The sequence below is a fragment of the Molossus molossus genome, unplaced genomic scaffold (genome assembly GCF_014108415.1).
Source record: "Molossus molossus isolate mMolMol1 unplaced genomic scaffold, mMolMol1.p scaffold_m16_p_3, whole genome shotgun sequence".
Taxonomy (NCBI): Eukaryota; Metazoa; Chordata; class Mammalia; order Chiroptera; family Molossidae; genus Molossus; species Molossus molossus.
Genome location: NW_023425366.1, coordinates 16,191,862 through 16,214,766, shown reverse-complemented (window position 1 = coordinate 16,214,766; position 22,905 = coordinate 16,191,862). Strand labels below are relative to the sequence as shown.

Below are 22,905 nucleotides of genomic sequence, written 5' to 3'. Positions count from 1 at the left end.
CATCCTGAAAGGGCCAAGCTTGCTCTCACGGGAATACACATGTACTCTGAGCATGGGTCTGCCGGCCCGCAGGTCCTCAGCCAGCACCACTGTCCACAGATCTCCCTTCCAAGAGCCCGCTGCCCACCTGTGAGGACAGCAGGCAGCACAGAGCCTGCAGCCATTAGCCCTTCAAGGTCAGTCTCTACCGCAGAGACCCCTCCCCAAAGTGTGCCCTCCCTGGGGCAGCCCGCTCTGGGGACAGGGAGATGGGGGTATAAAGGACATTCCAGCTCCATGCAAGGCAATTCTGACAAGCCAGGCTTTGATCAGGCCCATCAGGTGGGCTTCTGCCTCTGCTCCATCCTGCCTCCTCTCCTGCCTAATTCCCCCTAAATATCTCACATCCCAACTCCATCGCAACATCGCTTTCAGAGACCCCAACCCAAGGCGTGTGTGTGGACATGCACAAGATGCAGCTCATGTCCCAGAGTTCCCTGCTACACCTGCCAACTTTCAAAAACAAATAAGGGAAAAGCAAGGCAAGTAGTTCAAAATATCCGTCACTGTCTCGTAGTCTTTATTCCTGTTGTTATGACCACAAATAAGTTTTAAATAGAAACTAAGAATTTATATAAACTATGTTTAAGCATAAAATGCTGAATCATAAAGAGGCAATCCTGACATTAACAAGAATAACTTAAAAATCAAAGATAATGGGGAAAATTTAAGGGAAAGAATCCAAACGAAGTAGTTATATACAACTCTGTCATGTGAAAGTCAAACGTATTTGGAGTGTCCCCAACAAGCGGAGGCCTGGGGTACAGAGCTGGGACAGTCCATGCCATACTCACAGTGTGGAGGGAACAACAAACTACAAGACAACAGCAGCCCCCAAAGATAAGAGGACAGGTGCCTCGCAGCACCTGTGTGAGATCATTTCTCCATGGTGACTCATAACCAATTGTGATAAAAAACATGAAAAAAAATTACAACACATACAGTTTTAAAATAATAAAAACCAACTAAAAGAAACCTGGCCTATTTTATAGTTTCCTTGATGACATTCCCCCTCCAAATACAAACCCAAGTACTTGACTTCCCCAATGATCAGTAACAGAGACCACTAGGGTAGATAAAAACTTTCTCAGTTGTATTATTTCATTTATGGGGAAAAGAACAGCAACGGCATTGGTCGACTTCTGCTTCTTGGTATTTACAAATGGGACAACCCTAACCAGTTACCTCTTCTCCAGGATAAATGCTGTGTCTGATTCCTGTGCGTCTGGCTTTTGCGCTGCATTTGCAGAGTGGTCCATCATTCATCTGTCAGACAGAAGGGGATTCGTTTTTATTGGGGGAAAGTTCACACCACGCACAATGATGCTTTGGAAACTGTGTGGGTTTTAATGTCATGAGTCCTGAAACTCTGAAGAGTCTGTCACGGTGAGAAGATTAAACGAATGTTCCAAAACCAATAAAGCTGCAAACTGTCTATATCGTCTGATGAGAGGAAACTGTATGACAACCTGGACCCCCAAGTTACTTGTGCAGCCAAGCAGAAAACATCAGTGTCAGCACCTGTCCCCCCATCTTCTCCTACCGCTTTCCAGTGCTTCTCCTATTTCTTGTTTCAGGAAGAATGACTCTTTCACAAAAGAGAAGCATACTTTATATACTGAAAGGACACACAAAATGCTTTGAAGGGAACCAGATTAAATGTTTTCAAAAGAGAAACTTAAAGGTACCTGAAGCAGAGAGAAGAAAATGCCTATTAGAACCAGAACAACTTTCAACACTGATCAGGTAAGCCTATGTCTGGTTTTTCACCTGAATTCATTTTACTGCCCTGAGCTCCACTCACAAGATTCAGTGAGTGAATCATTCCTGAATGCCTCTTGGGTAGAAAGATGACGGCTAAGGGGTGGAGGGTGATAATCAGCTCAGGGCCCATGTACTGAAGGATGATTACCCTAGATAGGAGACATACCATACATATAACATGCTTAGTAATTTTAAAGAAAACAGAAAAAAGGCAGTCCAGATGGAGATATCACTGGCTTCTAAGAGAGAAAACATCTAAACAGCTGGACAGGGCAGGAGAAAAAGATGGTCACTCTGCATGAGGCACCGGCATGGGGAAAGAAGAGAAGGAGGAGACACTATGTTATGCTCCCGGGACATGAGAGCCATCTAAATGGAATGGATCGTTAATGTGAGCAAGAAGACCAAACAAGCAGAACAGAGGTCAAAATCTTAAAGGGCCTTAAAAGCCAGTTTCATGACTTTGTTCAACGTAAATGGCAATAAGGATCAAAAAGGAGACCAGAGCATCAGTTCAGAGAATGCGGAAGTGGAATTTCATTTCTCACTTTCTTTGTATTAATAATAAAATGTATATACATAACACATCATAACACATATATTTACACAATTTAAAGTTCTAGAGATTTGGCTCTGTCTGGTTTGGCTCAGCAGTTAGAGCATCGCCCTATGGACCAAAGAGTTGCGGGTTCGATTCTGGTCAAGGGTACGTACCTCGGTTGCAGTTTGTTCCCTGGCCCTGGTCTAGGTTATGCAGGAGGCAACCAGTTGAAGTGTCTCTCACATAGATGTTTCTCTCTCTCCCTCCCTCCCTCCCACTCTATCTGAAGATAAATGGAAAAATATCCTTGGGTAAGGATTTTAAAAATAATAATAAAATAAAGTTCTAGGGATTTATAACTCATTGTGTCCAATGAAAATATATCAATAAAACTTTGAGAAGAAATATTAAAGTGAAAAGCTATAACTTTCTTTAACCTTTTGGGAAATCTAGAGCTCCAGGTGGTATAGCAGAGAAATAACATTGCCACCTTAAAAATATCAAGTTGAGAATTATCCAAAGTAAAAGCTGCAAACAGAGATGTGATGGGACCCCCTAAAAGTCACAGCACATCCCTAATGATGCCACGACTCGTGATGAAAAATGTGGAAGAATGACCTTGTGCTCACTGATTTTCAGGGGAGACACAGACACTCTACATTCCTGCCTTTCATCAGGGGCTGGGCCCTGATGCAGATCAGCCCTTACAAGGCTCAACTACACAGACGACACGAAACCAGAAAGAGCAAACAGACCTGAGGCCAAAGAGAATCCTGTGATAGGACTAAGAACCCACAGGCACCAAGGGGCAGGTTCTTGACAGGAGAACAGGCCATTCAAAAAACCACATTGGGGGGAGGAAAGTGGCTAATGATGGAAACAAGATTTCTTTTAGGGGAGACAAAAATGCTCTAAAATTAGATTGTGATGATACTTGTACAATTCTTTGAATATCCTAAAAAACACTGAATTGTGCAGTTCAAGTGTGTAAACTATATGGAATGTGAATTAAAACTCACTGAAGCTGTTTAAGTGAGTATAAACATAATGTACATAATTCATATATCCAAGTAAGTTTCGAAATGCACTTACAACTGCAAACATTTCTGTTCAATTCCAAGAGAGCAAAGGGACCACAAAGTACATTTCTGTCAGGCATTCTCACCATACTCTATCGAGAAAAAAATTTAGGTAGCCACCATGTAACAAGAGCCAGAAGAAGAGCATTCAAATTAATACAGAATGGTATGAATTTATTTGCAAAATATTATATTATGCTTAATAACTTCACATGCATTAGATGATGCTAGTTTTATTTGTGTTGTATATTTGTAAAATACAAATCTCTTATAAAGATATGATTTTGTATTATGTAGTACTTCACAGTAAAACACTAAGTAGAAATAAAAATATGTCCAGTTATGACATCATTAGCTCAAACATACTTGACAAGGAAAAGGACTTACATGAAATAGTGACTATTACCAACTAGGAAACATGAGGACGTACAGGACTACAGACACTGATATAATGCAGCAAGATACCTTCCAGATGAAGGGCTTTAGAACCTACAAGTCCTCTCTCCCTCATCCTATCATCTGTCTCCTTCCGTAACTGCAAGTTTAACGAGGCAGCACCATTACCCGGTTCCCTAACTCAGGATTTACCAACATCGTCAAATGTGATTCAGGGGACAACTGCTCTGGTGCTTCTGCCCGGAGCCAGGAGGAAATGAGCTCTGAAGAACGGCGCAGGCCCTGGGAGTAAAATCCCGTTTTGATAGCAGCCAACATGCATCTTCTGAGGTTGGAGTCATAAATGTGACATGTGGGTTGCAACCTTCACAGCAAGAACATAAAACACATGCGCACCTGGCCTGGGTCATTGTACCAGAGTTCATCGTGAAGCCGGTCAGGATGGGCCTTTTTGCGTTTGATTTCTGCAATGACGTCAAAAACTTCAGAGTCTGAGCTGCTAGAGCAGGTGCTGTCCTCGTCGGACTCACACTCAGACTCGCTGGAACTTTCTAAGAGGTGAGGAGGAAAACATGGAGAGAGGTTGGAGAAATTCACGGGATGGTTATACGTGGAGACCTCCAAATGACCGAAACCTTTCAATGTAAGAACAGTTGTCGATTCTTTCAGAGAAGAGCAACACTGCTCAGCAATACTGTGGAGAGTCATACAGCCCATAATGCTAAGTCACGATCTGGCTGGGAAAGCAAGCAAAGATTTTTACAGAGAAAGACTCAGCGAATGATGCCCGAGAAAATGCAACACAGTAGCATGGGGTTGCACATTTAAAAAGGTGCAGCAATTCAGAAAAGTGCAAGTGCCCTGATCCGGAAAGGCCACCAGCAATTCCCTGGCAGGGGTGTGCATGACCCAGGCAGGGGGCGGGGCGGGCTGAGGAGGGGGGGAACAGAGGGAGCACTGTGGGCAAAGCACGGAGGCAAGGGCACGAAGACACTGGCTGGAGCAGAGGTCCCGCAGAAAAACCCCAGGAGGTGAGGGTCGAAGGGTCATGACTGCCAGACGGAAGGCTCTGAAAGCCAGACTCAGAGTTTGTTTTCTCTCAATAGTAGCAATAAAAGATTTCAGACCTTGGAAGTGACTGGATAAAAACAAACCAAACATTATCCTAAATGAAGTGAGCCAGTCCAAAAAGACAAATACTGTGTGATTCTTCTTATGTGAGGTGCTTTTCGTGGTCAGGTCATAGAGGCAGAAAGGAGAAGGGTGGGTGCCCAGGGCTGGTGGAGGGGGGTGGGAATTACTGTTCAATGGGAACAGAGTTTCAGATTGGCCGATGAAGGAGTCTAGAGATGTACAACAATGTGAATGTACTTAACACTACTGAACTGTACTGAAAAATGATTTTGTGTTATTTGTATTTTAGCACAATTAAAAAAAAAAAAAAGACCTAGAGCTTAGATTAAACCCACAAGGGATTAATTAGTACAGCACAGTAATAAGACCCACCCCTTCCACAGTTGTATTTTTGAGTGTACAGATGCATGAAACAGATGCTACTGTCATCCCCTTTTACAGAGGACAAAAGGGAGGCACAGAGAGACTAAATCACTTGCTCAAGGTCACATGTCAAGTGGAGGAGCAGGGATTCGAACCCAGGCCAGCCGGTTCAGTCAGTGCTTTTACTACCACGGACTCTGCCTCTCAGCAGGGAGGCACAGGGCTGAGAGGTGGCGGAGAGCCAGAGAACAAAGGAAGACACATAAGGAACGTCTCTCTGCGGGGGGCATTCTGTCATGGGCCAAGGACACAAAGTGGCAAAAAGCAGCTTCCCTCCTCAAAGATCCCAGCATCGACGTGAACCGCAGACACATGAAAAACGAGAGCACCACATGTGCAAAGTGTCTGAGTAGAGAGAAACCTACTAGAGCTGGGCTACAGCTGCATTTCCTGGTCAAACCCAGAGCACCCTGACAGTGGGCAGGGCCACGAAGGGTGCCTGCCCATCAGAGGGACGAGGAACTGGGAACAGGTCCCCGCTTTTGATGGGAGGCTGGACTGTGGTGCCTCTGATTCTAAGACTAGACAGTTCTATAAGGGACACAATTGTTAGTTAGCATGCCTTGCAAATGAGATCCCTTATGTGTCCTGCTAAATGTGACTAAGAAAAACTAACATCAGAAAAAAGAAAGTTCTGCCCTGGCCGGTTTGGCTCAGCGGTTGGAGTGTCGGCCCACGGACCAGAGTCATAGGTTTGATTCCAGTAAAGGGCACACACTTAGGTTGCACTTTGATCCCCAGCCCTGGTTGGGGTCATGTGGGAGGCAACCAAATCAGTGTGTCTCTCTCACATCAATGTCTCTCTCTCCCTCCCTTCCTCCCTCCCATTCTATCTGAAAATTAATGGAAAAATGTCCTCGGGTGAGGATTAAAAGAAGGAAGAAGAAAATTGCTATGTGTTTTGTTGACTATAATTAAGGAAAATAAAATGAAAAAAAAGAAATTTCAATCTGGGACACCCAAGGACACATTCCTAAAGTCCAGATTAAGCAATAATAAAAGCACAGGGTCTGGTCTGATAGCATGTGACTCACCTAAATCTTCATCCAGCTTCGTCTTGGGGGGCTCCCACGGCGGTCTGGCGGCTTTGGCCTTCTCTTGCCGGCTCCCCAACTCCTCCTCAAACTTGTCATATAAGTCACGGAGCCTACTTGTTCCAACTACAGTAGAATCTCCCTTTGAAAAAAAAAAAGGCTCAGTATCAGGAACTATATTAAAAATAGTCTTTCCAAAGAAACAAGACCTCACAAGTAATCAAAGATATGTAACAGCAAGGTGCCATTTTGAACCCTCGCTTTAACAAACAGGTAAAAACGAAATGCCCAATGCTGGTAGCCGTGCTCTGGATCCAACCACACCCACGGCTGACACAGACCTCAGGAAGGTCTTTGCCATTGTTCACACACATGACCACTGTTTGTCTTTGCCTTTTGACCCCCTGGGAACTCATTTTACCTGACACGCTCCTAGAAAGACACACTCCCCCTAATGAAGATCACTGATGGTCTATCTTCCACGTTAATCCAATGATCAGAGACATATCCTATATATGCCCACACACATACACCCCATAAACACAGGGACACCCACACACACACACTCCACAAACCACAAACACAGGGTTCTGCAATACATTCCCAGAGGAAGCTCTCCACTTTTCCCCTCTCTTCCCAGGTTGAAAATCGTCTTAAATGTCAATATTCTTTGACATAATTAAAAATGCTAAGAACCAGACCTTTGAGACATAAAAAGAAAATTAAAACAAATCCTAAAATCTGCGGTATACCCAAAAGGAGGAGACGGCTTTCCCTCGGCCCACCTCATCACTGACGCTGGCGATGCTGGGACCACACTGACATTCCTCGCATGCACCGCACCAGGTGACAAGACGCAAAAGCAAACGCTGGGCTTCCAGTCAGTCAGCCTTCCTTCTACGCTGGTTTAACACAGCCATAAAAATGTAAGAAAAATAAAAGTTCTCCGTGTTTAAACGCTCTGACCCCCAGAGCCTTCAACTTCGTTGGTTTTGTTTTGTTTTGTTTTAAGAGTGACACCGATGGCAGCCTTTGTCCCCTTCTTCCCTGCTAATGGAACCATGACTTTCTTCGGACTTGGGAAAGAGAACTCCCGATCTCAGGGTGGGTAGGCGGAGCCACAATCCCCTTAGCCCCAAAGGAGTCCCCGTTCTGATCCCTGGAAACGGATGTTACCTTACAAGGCAGAAGGGAGTTTGCAGATGTGACTAGAGACAGAATTTGAGATGGGAGATGATCCTGATTAGCTCGGTGGGCCCAGTATAACGCGAACCTTTAAAAGCAGAGAACCTTTCTCAGTGGGAGTCAGAGCTGCCATGGGAGACGAGGCTGGAGAAGTCAAGGCACAAGAACTCAACCCTCGATGCTGGTTTTGAAGATGAAGGAAGGGGTTCCACAGAACGTATATGGCTTCTGAGGCTGGAAACAGCCCTTACCTGCCAGCCAGCAAGGAAACAAGTACTTCAAACCTATGGCCACAAGAAACCAAACTCTGCCAACCAACGATATGAATGAGCCAGAAGCAGATGCTCTCCAGAAGGGACACAGCCCTGCTGACACCCTGATACAGCCGGGGAGACCCAAGTTTGGCTTTTGACCTCCGAAACTGTGAGATAATAAACACGTGTTGTTTTAAGCCGTAGTTTGTGGAAATTTGTTATGGCAGCAATGGAAAATGAATCCCTGAGGAAAACAGAAGACATAGCTCTGAAGAAGGGGTGAAAGAAGAGACCTGTGGGAGCTCTGGGCAAATTACTGGAGGACGGCTCCACCCAACGTGCCCTCTGCAGCCTGTGCCTGGTGTGCAAGGACGTGACACCGGAGCTGCTGCAGTCACCCTGCAACCAGGATGCTCCAGAAGGCAGCAGGGCGTCCTGCCATCACCGAGCCACTGGACAAGCACTGGTCACCACCTCCCTCCAGACATCTTACTGAGAAAACCAAACCGGGTGCGTTTCAGTCATGCCTGGTCAGGTGTTGTGACAGTCATGTCCAGCATGACAACGAGGGCATGTCCTGAGAAATGCAGCGCCACTCAATTTTGTTGTGTGTGAACATCACTGGGAGCATGTGCACAAACCCGGAGGGTCTGGCCCGGTGCACACCTAAGCTACAGGGAGAGCCTATTGCTCCTACACAACAAGCCTGCACAGCATGTTACTACACAGAACAACACAAGAAATCAAGCACAAGAGGAAATGACACAGCGAACACAAGACATGAGGCTCTGCCAGTGTAGCATGGCATAGTGTGTCCAGCACTTTTATATACGTAGAGAGAGTACACTCTAGAACAGTGATAAAAAGCATGGTATCATAAACACACACACCAGCAATGCCGTCACTCATTATCAAGTGTCATGTCCTGTACATAACTATCTGCTGCACTTTTATACGACTGGCAGCGCAGTAGGTGTGTGTACACCAGCACCCCCAGAAACACATGAGTGTGTTGTGCTGCAGCACACAACGGCTACAAAGTCACTAGATGACAAAACTTCAGCTCCATCTGGGACATGTGCGGTCCGTCACTGACCAAAACGCCGGTGTGCAGTGCATGACTGTGTTTACAGCAGCATTAAGTGACAAATACCTTTTCTCCAGGATGTTTTGTGCAGTGCATGACTGTGTTTACAGCAGCATTAAGTGACAAATACCTTTTCTCCAGGATGTTTTGAGGGTTAAATAGGATGATATGAGAAACATAAAGTTCTGGCACCATGAAAGTGCTCAGCATGTGAGCTCTCCCTACCCTGTATCACATGAGCTATGATTAAAACCCTGCTCTAATTTGCCAAGTAAAATAATACCCCACTATGAGTTTCCTCAAACCCTTTTTTTCCAAAGACAAGGGAGTCCCCATAAATAAGGGTTCAGTAAAAGCTATTTTCACAAAATTCCAAACAACAGAATACTCTCTCATCTGACCGTGCACGAAATCTAACATCTGCAACCTCACACGTCCTAAATCTTACTCATTCCTTTACTCTTTCACTTAATCCATGAACATCTCTCTGTGTGTCTATCCTGTGGCAAATATGATGAAATTAATGGGATGGAGGCATAACACCTATCAGGAGGAGAAGAAGAAAAAAACAAAGGAGAGAGACAAAAACAAAGGAGGGAGACAAAATAAAACGGAGCATTAAGGAAAGCAAACGGAGTCGAGCACACAGAGGAGGCGTGGAGTCCACCATGGCCACGAGTGGGGGCCGCCCAGCCCCATCTTCGCAGCACGCACCCGGAGTCACTCAAGAGCCCACTTCAAGGGGTCACACCTGCCATTCCACACACCAGCCGATACGCTGGAGAAATTCCCCTGCTTATCTTTGGTCGAAAATAGACTTGTAAGACACAAGCTCAAATTGTTGCTTACTTCCCATTCTGGGGGAAACACACACACCCCACAAACTGCATAAAGTAGTTTTATGAGTGCAAGTATACAAACCACCAGTGTCGTAAAAACTGCAGAATGAAGAATACTTTAATTAATCTGCATTCTGGCTTTTGTGAAACAGCTTTTGTGTAAGGCAGTGATTCTCAAATGGGGTGGGGATCCCCCCAGGGGACATTTGGCAATGCCTACAGGCAGCTTTGGTTACACAGCTGGAGAGGGGCTCTCCTGGCTCCTGCAGAGCCCACAGATGCTGCTCCACACCCCACAACGCACAGGGCAGCTCCCCCCTCCCCCGAGAATCACCAGCACAAAGCGCCAACGGGGCCGGGCTCTGGAAGCCAGGTCTGCAGCCGCTCTCGTGCGTCAGACCTACCACCTGATCCATGGGGTCACTGGAGTAGTAGTTTTCCGAGTGGGTACATCGAATCCACACGGGCTTGAGCAGCTCTTCCTCCTCCTCCTCGTTCTTGTCAGGCAGCGTCTCCTCCAGCTCCTTCTCCTTCTCCTTGATTGAGGTATAATTCTTTTCTTTACCAGAGCTCTGGTTGTCACTCCATCGGTCTTTTTCTTCTTCCCAACGAGCCCTCTTCTTCTCCCTGCTTGGGGAGCGACTTCAAAAGGGGGTAAAGGAGGCTAATTATTAAAAAAATTCTTCTGTTGTAAAATTATTTTACTTCACCTGTTTAGTTCATTTTTTACCTAAAATAAAAATGCATGCCAAACCACTGCATTTACTTTCGTTACACCAGCGAGTCCCAAACACCAGTCTGGTGGCATCAGAATCACCTGAAGTTACTTGATAAAAATACAAATTCCCAGGCCCTACCCCAGATCTACTTACTGATTCACAGTCTCCGGGGGTGGGGCCCAAGAATCTGTATTTTTAATACTCTCCCCAGGTAATTCTGGTGCATTTCCAGTAGGTTCAGGAATAACTGGCAAATCATAACTCCTAGAAGAGAAAGATACTCGGAAAATATTTGGACATCTCTACGCACAGGCCGTTGTGGTGACAACACAAGTCCTGGGTCTCCACATCCTGCTCTGCCAGGAAAAAAAAGGTTTCTCAAAACATGGTCTCAACTTGGACGTAAATTTAGCCTGAGGACCATAATCCGAGGTGAACCCGTTACATCACCCTGACCGTTTCTCTGGACTCCCCGGCATGGTGTTACTGCTTCGTGGACCACCACTCTCCCTAACTGTGACCCCACAGGATAGAAACAACTCTATCTCCTTGAATTTCTGGGCTTGAAATTTGCAAAGGCCCATCCTACGGATGTGCTTGGAGAGAGAGCTACAGGACAGATGTTGAATTCAGTCCGTGAAGTGCAGGCGGGCGCACACGGACCCTGCGAGCCCAGCTAGGACAGGCTGCTGTGTGAGGTGGGGCCGGAAGCCTCCGCAGCGCCTCTGGCAAAGCTGCTGTCGGCCAAGCAAGTGTGTGTCTGGGTCCGAGTCAGAGATGAACTCTTCCATCAGCTCTACGGCTAACTTCCAGTCTTATGACAGGACAGTGGGAGTGTGTAGGCGTGTATACATCGGGGGAGGGGCTGGGTGATTAGAAAGATTACATATATTGAACTTATTGATGAAACTTCCAAATATTACAATGTACATCATTTGTTACCAGAAGAAAAAAGTCACTGCAAAGTAAAATGTATCTTCGATCACTAGAAAAAAAAATTAAGCATTAACAAAATTGAAACAAAAATCACCCATACCATCAGAGAGATAACATAACCACTCTGTTTCACAACTGTGTTAAAACATAGAGATACAGTAATATATATAAACATACACAAGCTTTAACAAAAATAAAACTCTATAGCCTGTCCTTCTCAGTGGTAAATCAACACCTTTCTATTTCAATAACTCTATATCTGAACATTTAATAAAGGCATATTATTCTTTCACATGCATATACTACTTTAACAAATCTCTTCACAGTCATTTAAATGATCAGCATTTCTTTTCCCGCCATTATAAACAATGCTACCATAGACACACTCGTGTTCTTGGCACACTTGTCAGATCATTTCACACACAGTGTGTGTGCTTTTTCTCAAGGCTTCTCTACAGAGGGGTGGTACCAGGTTAGACTACCCTCGAAACCGTATCAGTCCCTACCTCCACACACCCTGTCAACATGGGTATTTTTCATCTTTGCCATTCTGATGAAAAAAGTACCTCATTAAATTTAACTCGCTAATTTTTATCTCTACTAAAATTACACATTTCATGTCCTCTCCTTTTATAAACCTTCCATACTGGCTATGCCAGTATTTTTTAAATTAGGATTGGAGTCTTTTCTATTTATTGAAATACTTTTTTATTAAGATAATCACCCTTGCCCTGTCCAGTTTGGCTCAGCGGTTGAGTGTCGGCCTGCGGACCAGAGTCCCAGGTTCGTTCCCACTAGGGGCACATACCACACACAAAAAAAAGATAATCACCCTTCTGCCATATGTGATGTAACCTTTTTCAGTTTTCCTTTTAAAGTCTATCTGCTTATTGCTATCTATAACTTTTTAAAAAATGTTTTTATTACTTTTTTAGAGAGATAAAAACATCAATGTGAGAGAGAACATCAATTTACTGCCTCCTACACACTCCCTACTAGGGATCCAGCTCACAACCTGGGCATGTGCCCTGACCGGGAATTGAACCAGGACCTCTCAGTCCATGGGACAGTGCTTAATCCACTTAGCCACACTGGCCAGACAACTACTTATAACTTTTATATGGCCAAATCTAGAGATTTTTAATGTATGCTTCCTCCTTAGCATTATACTTATAATCCTTTCCCATCTCAAGGTTAAATAAATATTTATATTTTCTTCAGTTACTTATAACACTAAATTTTCTTACTCAATCTCTCCAGGATATACAGCAGAAATTTCAGTTTTTTTTCCTCCAAATGGCTCACCAATTGTTGCCACATCAGTTTTTCCTCTGATATGAAAAAACAATTTTATGGTAGATGTAAATGTTTATTTATACTTAACTATTGCTCAATATTCATTTCGATATTTTTTTCATCGACCTATTTATACCCACATCAAATTGTTTTAATTCTTACATGTTTATAGAACATTTAATACTACTAAAGCTACATTCTCATTTTTCTTCCTTGTTCTCACTTCTCTTCCAAATTTTTTGACTCATAGAGTTCTATTACCCATACTTCAATTGATTACATTAAAATTATAGACTACTTTAAAGAAAACTGGTATTCTTATAACCATCTTCCACTTTCACTGTGGGATTATGGCATGTCCTCCACTCATTTATATCACCTTTGTCATCAGCTACATTTACATTTTCTTCCCACTGATCTATATATTTTTTAAGTTTTATTAAGATATTTAATTTTAATTAATATAAATTTTCTGTAGTGAATCTACATTTCCCTTCATCACACTTTCTAAGTAGGAAGGCTATTAATGTCAGGGTGTTTGTATAACTGTCAGTGAGTTAATTCTCATTGTTTCTTTCTTTCTTTTTTCATCTTTGTTGTTGAAAGTATTACAGATGTCCCTCCTTCCTCCCCACTGACACTGCCCACCTCCACCGCAGTGCTGTGTCCACGGACTGTGCATATCTGCATCTAAGTTCTTTGGTGTATCTCTTCCCGCCCAACCCCCCTCCTCCCTGAGGCTTGTCAGTCTGTTCCCTGCTTCCATGTCTCTGGATCTGTTTTGTCAGCTTCTTTTGCTCATTATATTCCACAAATAAGTCCACTTGAATTTTCCTCATAACACCATTATTTTATAATGGCAACGTAGCTCCCGGTGGTGTGGTTATGTTTGTTTTTGGTGCTTCCTTCAAGCCTGATACTCTGCTAAGCTCTATACTGATACTCATATGTAATCCTTACATGAATGCTATGAGGCAGATATGAATGTACCCTACAGAGGAAACAGAATTGGAAATTATGTCACTTGTCCAATATCGCAAAGCTAGTAAGTCGTAAATGCTAAATAGTTGTTTGGCACACACATTTTGATATGTACTAAAAATCCCACCAAATGTTCATTATTATCAAGAAACACAGGCGAAAGGCAGCCTCGTCCCCTCCCCTTCAGGCAGGAACATTGGATGATGGATGGTCAGGGTTGACTATTGTGAACGTCAATTAGTATTCTTTTTTTTTTTTAACAGGACATCTTTTTAGGTATCTCAGGCACTCCAAATTTCAAAATCCAAACTCAAAATTGTTTCTTAACAATACACAAACTATGATAACTTTTCCTCCTTTACAGTATTTACATCTCTAACTTTTTTCTCGTGTATTACTTTAGTGAGAACTCATAGAACCCAGGTCTCTGCCTTCTCCACACGCTACTGGGCACTGGAGAAGAAACCACTAGACTGAATAAATTTCCAACACTCTACATGAAAAATCATCAGCCTCAAATGGGTCCCCAGTGGTTTCCACCAAAACAGTATCTTGGCATTTTCCTATCCTTATCTCCTCCCTCATCTCCGCCTCCATAGGTCCTTTCTCACTGAACAAACTCTTCCTACTTAACCTCATCTAATCCATGGCATCTAGTATTCCCATCTGGGATCTCTTTTCTGAATTTCACACCTGAATACCCCATTTACTACCACACAATTCCATTTGGTTGTCTCACAGATTCTCAACTACATACGCCCCAAACTGAAGTCATCCTACTGACAGATCTCAGGTGATGACTGTTGAGTCTTTTTCCCTCACATCAGTTACCAAGACTCTATCTCAGAAGCATCTCTCAATTACCTTCACCATCCCCCTCACTACCGTCACTGCCCAGGTCTAGGCACAAGCGTTTCTTTCTGAATCACCACAAATGCCTTCTAAACTATTTCCTCCAGACTGACCTTCGCAGAGCTTTCCTCCACACTGCAGCCTCACATGCTCTGTTCTCTTCCCCTACATCCCCGGCCCCAGCGCAGCCCTACACACACTTCACGAATCAGTAAAATGCCAGGCTCTCTGTGGCTACCCTAGACTGAGTTTCTCACTGCTGTGTTCCCAGAGCAACATGTCCTTGCTCTATCAAAAGCACTTCTCCCAGCACTTGGCTTTCTTATCGCTGTAAAGTGGGGACTGTTGTCAACTACTGTATCACTCACACCATACAATACCTGGGACACAGGAATGTAACCTATTTCATTGCGTGTTAAGTCGTACAGGGCCAGGTGGCAACAGGCAATGGAGCCTCACCTGTTTTCTCAATTACATGGGAAGCGCTGTAAGGTTTCAATGTTACATTTGGTTATTTTGAGATGGTGACAAGCATGTTCATCATGGGATAATGTTCTCCGTCATGTTAAATAAGTTTGCTTATATTCCTATTTTACTGAAGTTTCTACTCATAAATCGACTCTAGTTTTATTTGAAATATCAAATAGGCAGGTACTGAGGAAATCCTATGGGTTTTGGCACAAAAAATTAGTTCCAGATTTCCTAATCCTAACCTATTTGTCCAAGCAATCTCAGAATACATTCTTAGTTATTTTAATATACCACTGGGAACAACTTGCTAATCTACTAATGAGATTTTCATATCCATATTCATAACAGAGACTGTTTTTTCATTTGCTTTGCATTGGTCAGATTTTGCCATCTGTGTTTTCCTGATATCACATCATGAGCTGAGCTTTCCTTCCGTCTTCTTCAGTGTTCTAGAACAGTTTAAAACTTTTTAGAAGGTGGCATGAATTCAATTTTTTCCCATCTGTTTCATGGTTATTGACCTATTAAAATGTTTTGCCTCATGTGAAGTTTGCAATTTTTGTTTACATAGAAATCAACCCATCACATCCAAGTTTCTGCATTTGTAAAATAAAATATCTGTACTTATGCCAATGTGTTGTGAATTTTAAATCTCCTGCATTCCCATAATGATATGTTCTTTCTCAGACCTAATGCAATGTGTGTGTTTCTTTTCTTGATCTGCCCCTTTTTAAAATGTATAACCTTTCAAAGTCTTGCATTTATTTACAAGTGCTGATATAGTGCTATAGTCCTGTCTTCTACTTCATTAATCTGTTTTATCTCTAAATCTTTTTTCCTGCTTTTCTTGTACTCTACCCATTTCTAGAGTCGAATGATCAGGTAATGGTTATACATATATTATATTTAACATTTACTTGGCATTAACTCCGGGCCCACTTCTAATGTTTATTTGTATTATCTCAGAGATCCCTCACCACTCAAGGCCTTTATAAGTGTCCTTATTTTAGACAGACGTTGAAACTTAAAAAGGTAAGATAACTTAATTCAATAACAAAGTTGGGAGAACTAATAACTGACCCCAAATCTGCCAGACTCCACAGTGTTGTTCTTAATGACCATTATGTAAGACCATGTATTTTACTTCTCAAAGAGAATTGGTTACCTCCTGTAACTTTGAATTTGTAACAATCTCAACATCATTTTTCTAAATAAAGTGTGACTGCAGTTTTGCTTTTTTCCAAAACAAGTAAATTTAAAAACATAATTATGAATTTTCAAGGTTTCTTTATAAAAAACTTGAACTATTAATGTATAGTTTTATAGCAATTGACGTCAGAAAAAGTGGCCCATATAATTTCTAATTTCTGGAGATTTGTCAAGATTCTCCTTGTGCATAATCAATACATCTTGAAAGTAACGATTTTTAAGTCAGTGGCTGCTTTAGCTCTTTACAGGCATTTTGGAAGACTCTTAGGCTATTTTGAAGACGTGGCTGATACTTTGCATAAGCACAAAATCTGAATTCAAGGAGATAATCCTCTGACTTCTTTCCGTATGAACTCCTTGCTTACCTTCCAGATCTCTTATACTCTTTTTTGTAGGACCTTTCCAGAGATGGTGATCTTCGGCTGTCCCGGTGCCTGTGTCTCTCCCGTTCCCGCTCTCTTAAAGGAATTAATACACAGAGCTGTTTTCAACAGAAAGACTCAAAAATACCATCTCTTTTCACTGAATTCATCTTCTAAATAAATGGACCTTACCTAAGAATTTTTCAGGCACTATTCTTTATGGGACATTTTTATTCATCATTTATTAGAGAATTAAGGGGCTTTTCACTTTACAGACGTTAACTTGAACATTTGTTGCCATTTTCTTTAAAGAAAGAAGTCATACCTGATGCTAAACCACAGAGGGAATTGTATCATAATCTTCTCTAGAGACCTTCCAACCAGCCAATCCTTGGTTATCTAACCTACAGAGAAAACTTTAAAGAATTCCACTGGCTATTGATTTCTAAGAAATTCTCAATTGCATCCATCAAATAAATGTAAATTAAAGCTTTGATAGTAAAGATTAGAACAAGGTTCTATGATGAAAGAGTTCTGAATTCTTACAGGTTGCAGGCCTGAGGTGTAGTTCTAGCTATCACTAATTGCCATGACATTGTAAGTTACTTTACCTTTAAATGCTACTTTCATCAGCAAAAAACTCTCAGTGGAGACCCTGAGTTTATTTACTATAAAAACAGAATGAGGGATTTTAAAACCTCCCAATGTAAAATTAGGCACGTTTAATAATAATAATAATAATAATAATAATAACAATAACAATAATAATAATGTCTGATTCTATTTAATAAGTACAATGAAGATCTGGAACAAAAATCTAAACTCTTGTGTGTTTAAATCAGAACAAAATCTAAGGGAAATAACCACCCAATCTCAGAAAAAAAAAAAAAATGCTATATTAGCCTGAGTCCAGCAAGAAGACTATAAAAATGTCTGAACTCAAAAATATCCCCCAACCTACAGCTTAATAGAAGAAATATAAATACATTGAAATCAAAACTTACAAAACTGATAGAAATCCATCACTGCTTATATATAAAAAAACAAAAATTATTTTTTCACTTAAAGATCACCCCCCTCCTCAAGGACGACTCCTTCAAATAATATACATTGACATATACATAAGCCTCAGGTATACACCATCTGTCCAAAGTAAAGTGGCCAGAGCCTGGGATCCTTCATACTTTATCTGACACGCTTCTAAAATTACAATTTACTTTTAGGCAATAAATCCCAACTAGTGAACAAGACCACATGACAAAGATATAATCTGTAGGGGCATGGCTGCTAAAAAGAGTAATTTAAATTACCTATATTTCCAAATAAAAACTATTTAGAGGATATTCCTAATTTTTTGTTTGTTTTTTAACATCTAGACAATAGAATTTCATACTCAAGAACAGCACTGCTGATAAGTGCTACCTCTGAGTGCTACCTCTGGGTTTGAATTGAAAAGACCAGTCTGGATATAAATCACCTTAGAAACACAATATGATGAACGAACTCCTTTAAAGCAAGAAAAACAATGTTTGGGTTACTTTTCCGAAGACTCGTCCTTGTTTTTGAGCACTAAGGTATTCCTTAGGTGCATAATACTGGCTCTCTGCTGGCCACACCTGCACCCAGCAGGGCAGCTGTGGGGTCACTGCGTACAGCACCCCTCAGCGATGCAGCCACGGAGCCGAACCTCACATCTCACTGACCAGTGCGTCACACAACACGACCAGTGCATGGGTCCGCGGCTACTTCTCTTCCCCTTCCCCAGTGACCTAGATCCTTCATGATAACAAATGCATATATCCACCTCCTCACAAACTTTCTCTAGAAATAGTTCGCCCTAAAACAGTCTTGTCATTATTAATCAATCATAGTTTGGAGGAGGAGAAAAAGAAAGAAATGGAATTTGAAAAAGGATAGATTCACTTATCCCAAGAAGCAAGGGGAGAAGTGGCGGGAGGACAGACTACAGAATTTGCATAAACTGAGCACAATCGAATGCATAAGTGTGTGAAGTTTGGGTTTTCTCCAATATATTTCTAGAAGGTATATATACTAGGACTTCTGGCCCCACCTTTATTCCATATGAGACAGATGACTGACACCCTAGACCCCAAAGGGAGCCGGTTACAATGCGGCTGTGACACCAAGGCAGCCCCAGGGCCAGCGCTCCGAGTACAGAGCAACTCCAGTGTCAACAGAGGCCACTGAGAAAGCAGAGCTGACTGCCCAGGTAGGTCCTTCACGGCAAAGGGGTGGTGGTCCTTTTGGCACTTGATTTCACATTACAGACACTCTCAGTTTACATCCGAGTTTCTTCACACACATAACTCCAAGTTTAAGCCTGGATAGAAAAATTCAGGATTTTACAGCAGAGCCCTAAAAACTCAGCTCTAACTGAAGCCCCCAAAAGAGAAAAACAAATACTGTCCAGAATATTGAAGTTTGCAGCAAAATGTTTCCCCAGGAGACAGGATTATTAACAATCACTTTAAAGTCTGGAGCAAACTCTTTCAGTTTAGATTTTTATCATAAAACTATAAAATACACTATCACAGGCCTCTGCTAACTAGCTGATCACAGAATAATTAAGAATGAAATTGACCAGAAACAGTAACTCATGCTGAAAAGACTTAGATGACACTCTGGATTCCATCATCTCCACAGGAAACACATGCCCTTCTACCTGCAACTGGCATCAGAGAGAAGCAACAACATTTTCCTTCCAAACCTTCCAAGCACCAGATACTCTCTTCGGGGCTGAGAATGACGATCACCTTTACTGGCAAAATGTTCAATGAGAACCAAACCGAGAGCCGTGAGAAAAACATGGAAACCGAGACGTGAACTCGCTGCACAGGACAAGACCAGCTCTCTACAAACCCAACAACGACGTGAATTGGTTTGCTGAGCTCAAACATATGCAGCACGGAAGTTCAAGACAATGAAGATAAACACACCACAGGGGACAGAAGGAGAAGCAGTTATCAGCTTGACAAGTGGAAAACCTTAACTCTTTATCAATATAAAGAGTTCACTGAAGGTACAGATAAACAGTAATACAGTCATTACCTGTGTATTTTTATTTTTCCATCTAAACCAATGTTTCTTAGACTTTTGGGGTAATAGTCTTGAGGATTTGGTGTAAGGTACCAATTTACTTACAGAAAAACACACAGACACATAAAATTTTGCATATGACTTCAGAGCATTTCTAGAAGTCCATCTATGAATTCCAGTTTAAGAACACACCTGCTGAAAACCTTATTCTCTTATATATACAGATATTTGGTCTTTTGAAAAAAAGATGTACTATAATCTGGAATGAAACAGTATTTTTTAAATACAATTTTCTTCAGTATGAATTTGTTTTAGTGCAACTAGAGCAGATTAAAGCTATTTTGAAAACTATAGCTTTGATAACATGTAATCAATATAATTTCATTTCACAAGGAAACAGAGCAAGAAGGTAACAATGTACAATAAACTTCCATTTATCCTAAAAATCAGAAAGCAAGTTCTGCTTGTTAACTAGTTTGATTCTTAATTCATAACACAGGCAGATCAATTCCAAAAGAATTCAAGTGCTGTAATCTGATATGATGCTCATACTGAACATAATTAAATCTAACTAAAAAAAAAAAAAAAAAAAAGTAAGACTTTTCACTGGATCATCATTAAAATGTCATCTGTATTATGCAGAGTAATCAGCTTACATCCATTGAAATGAATCTACCTTGATAATTTTGGAATGCTTTTCAAAAGTGGCTTTTTCTGACATCAATTTCTTTACTTGTCAGTTGTCTCTTCCTCTTTAAAACAGCTCAAAAAAAAAAAAGCTGTATTTCTTTTTATACATCGAAATGCACTGCTGGACCTTTTTGGTTTGGTTTGCTGATAAACAGAAATGGCCTCTGCAGTTCATTAAAAAACGCACGTGTTTTACCTGCTCCGCTCGTAGCTCCGGTGGCGAGACGGCGTTCTCCCTCGGTCATAATCTGATCTGTAGCGGCTGTCTTGTCTTCTCCTGTCAGGACTTCGGCCTCGCTCCCGCCGATCCAGGGACCTGTGCCTCTCGCCTCGCCCATGACTGTGATCCCGGTGCCTGTGGTCATCATAGTGCTTGAGCCTTTCAGGGGACCTTCTCTCACTGGGAGCCTTTGGGAGTGGGTATGGAGGGAGATGCCTAAAATGAGGACTACTGCCGTTGTTAGAGCTGGGCGGGAAAGAACTGGGGCTGTTCTGGAAGCTATTAAAGTTGGGAGGCGGGAAATTGTGGTGTGAATATCCAGGGGGGTACTGATAATTGACCTGCTGCGGCATGACAGGAGGGGGCGGGGGATGGGGCATGGAAGGAGGGGGCATCATGAAGGGGAAAGAGCCTTGCCCAGGAGGTGCCCCGGGAACTGGGGGGTTATTAGGGCAGGGCATCGGAGGCGGCATGGGAGGAAAACAGGGAGGTACCGGGAAGGGGGGCCTCATCTGGTGATTGGGGAAGGGGGGCCGAATCGGGCAAGGGGGAAGAGGGCCTTGCGCTGACGGAGGCATGGGTGGAGGGAAGGGTACAAAATCTGGACGCGGAGGCAGAAAATTGGGGGCTGGAGAGTTTGAGAAGGTGGTGGAAGGAGCACTTGGAGGTTCGTATTGATATTGCACAGGAGGCTGCTGAGGGTGAAGCAGCCTCAGATTTTGAGGCCTGAAAGCTGGTGCTGAAGGTCTGGCTCCGTGTCCTCCTCGCCCTCGGGGACACCCTCGTCCTGGGTGGAACGACATTCTATGACTTTGTTGGAGGAAAGAAAAAGAGAGAAGTAAAAAAAAAAAAAAAAAACCTCACTATGGAAACAAGGTTTCACAAATGCCTGAATAGATTCAAGAGCAACAGACAGACCCCTTAGGCCACTGGAATACTCCACCCACCTAAGTGAGTTTTCTGTTATATCTGACACCTCATGGCCAGCAAACTTCTCTTCCCCTGTCTCAGCCACCCAACCCAATGCCATGGTCACTCTCTGGTCCTTGTCACTCCCTAACGCTGCTCTAACTCCAGAATGACGAACTCAACATCCCATTGTTCAACCATCTGCTCTTGTATCCTTAAGTTCCCCCAAACTCTTAACCTCACCATGTCTGCACATTTCACGTTTTCTATATCTGTACCAACATCTTCCTGTCTTCACCTCCTTTCCCACTCAGCATAGACTCTGCAAACAATATAACATGTCCTAAAAGGAATGAATGATCTTCCCCTCCAATACAACACCACTTGCTCATCTTTATGCATTTTCTATCTCAACAGACACCATTTAGGGTCTAGGTACTTTCACCTTTGTCATTTTTGCCATAGACATCTTTGTCACAAACACTTTCACTGCATAACTAACTAGCCTCAGGCAGTGTTCCATAAAAATGATAACATGTAGCCCAAATTCAGTTGAGGTGTACTGTACTACAAGTTGGTTCTCCAGAAAGTCAGTCCTTCCAGCTAAAAGCTGGGTATCAACTGCTGGCTTAGGTCCCTCGCTGCTGGTGCGTGTAGCTAGCAGGTGACGGAACCAGTGTTGGCAGGCACGGTGACTGCTACACCAGGGACCATTACACATAGCTTGCACCACTGCCTACGAGTAGCCACCTCACAATGGCAGAAACAGATGTTCCTTCTCTTCCTGGGCCTACTGCCAGTCAAGAATAGGTCAGGAAGTCCTGGCCAGTTGGGCTCAGCACTTAGAATGTTGGCCCTTGGACCCAAGGTACGATTCCTGGTCAAGGGCATGTACCTGGGTTGCAGGTTCGCTCCCCGGCCCTGGTCGGAGTCATGCGGGAGGCAACCAATTGATGTGTATTTCTCTTACATAGATGTTTCTCTCTCTCTCTCTCTCTCTCTCTTCCTCCCTTCCTTCCACTCTATCTAAAAATCAATGGGAAAATATCCTCAGGTGAGAATTAACAACAAAAAAAGAGTAGGTTAGGCAGACCTGACCATGGCAGGAATACGTGTCTTAAGATCTGTAAAGAGCTATTTTAACTTTGTAGATTGCACCTAACCAAGCACTTGTCTTCATGCCATGAGAAGTGTGGGTTCAGCTGTGTGATTTTCAGTCCTCCACATGTTCCAAATGGTAAGTCCCCAGCAATGCCTGTCAATAGCTCAGTGCTTATTGACAACAGAGTCTAATAACATCCTAGCACATCTTCCTCAATGTAAGCAAATTCACCCTTAGACCAAAACAACTTTACTTAGGTCATGAACAAGTGGATTTCAAATTATAACAGACCAATATACAACACCTCATGGTCTTAAAATAGTTAG

General features: G+C 42.6%; 1 protein-coding gene across 2 annotated transcripts in view; it reads right to left on the bottom strand.

The window, feature by feature from the left end:
- Positions 1 to 22,905, bottom strand: part of DROSHA (drosha ribonuclease III) — a 115,740-nt gene that overhangs the window by 89,089 nt on the left and 3,746 nt on the right. Inside the window, exons 4-10 of one of the 2 annotated variants that reach the window (XM_036279324.1) lie at positions 20,545 to 21,378; positions 16,605 to 16,697; positions 12,678 to 12,761; positions 10,180 to 10,417; positions 6,411 to 6,552; positions 4,216 to 4,370; positions 1,225 to 1,305 (exon numbers count right to left, since the gene is read on the bottom strand). In XM_036279324.1, the coding sequence (XP_036135217.1) occupies positions 1,225 to 1,305; positions 4,216 to 4,370; positions 6,411 to 6,552; positions 10,180 to 10,417; positions 12,678 to 12,761; positions 16,605 to 16,697; positions 20,545 to 21,378 (1,627 nt within the window). The remainder of the gene's footprint in view (positions 1 to 1,224; positions 1,306 to 4,215; positions 4,371 to 6,410; positions 6,553 to 10,179; positions 10,418 to 12,677; positions 12,762 to 16,604; positions 16,698 to 20,544; positions 21,379 to 22,905) is intronic. The other variant, XM_036279325.1, reaches the window with a different exon arrangement.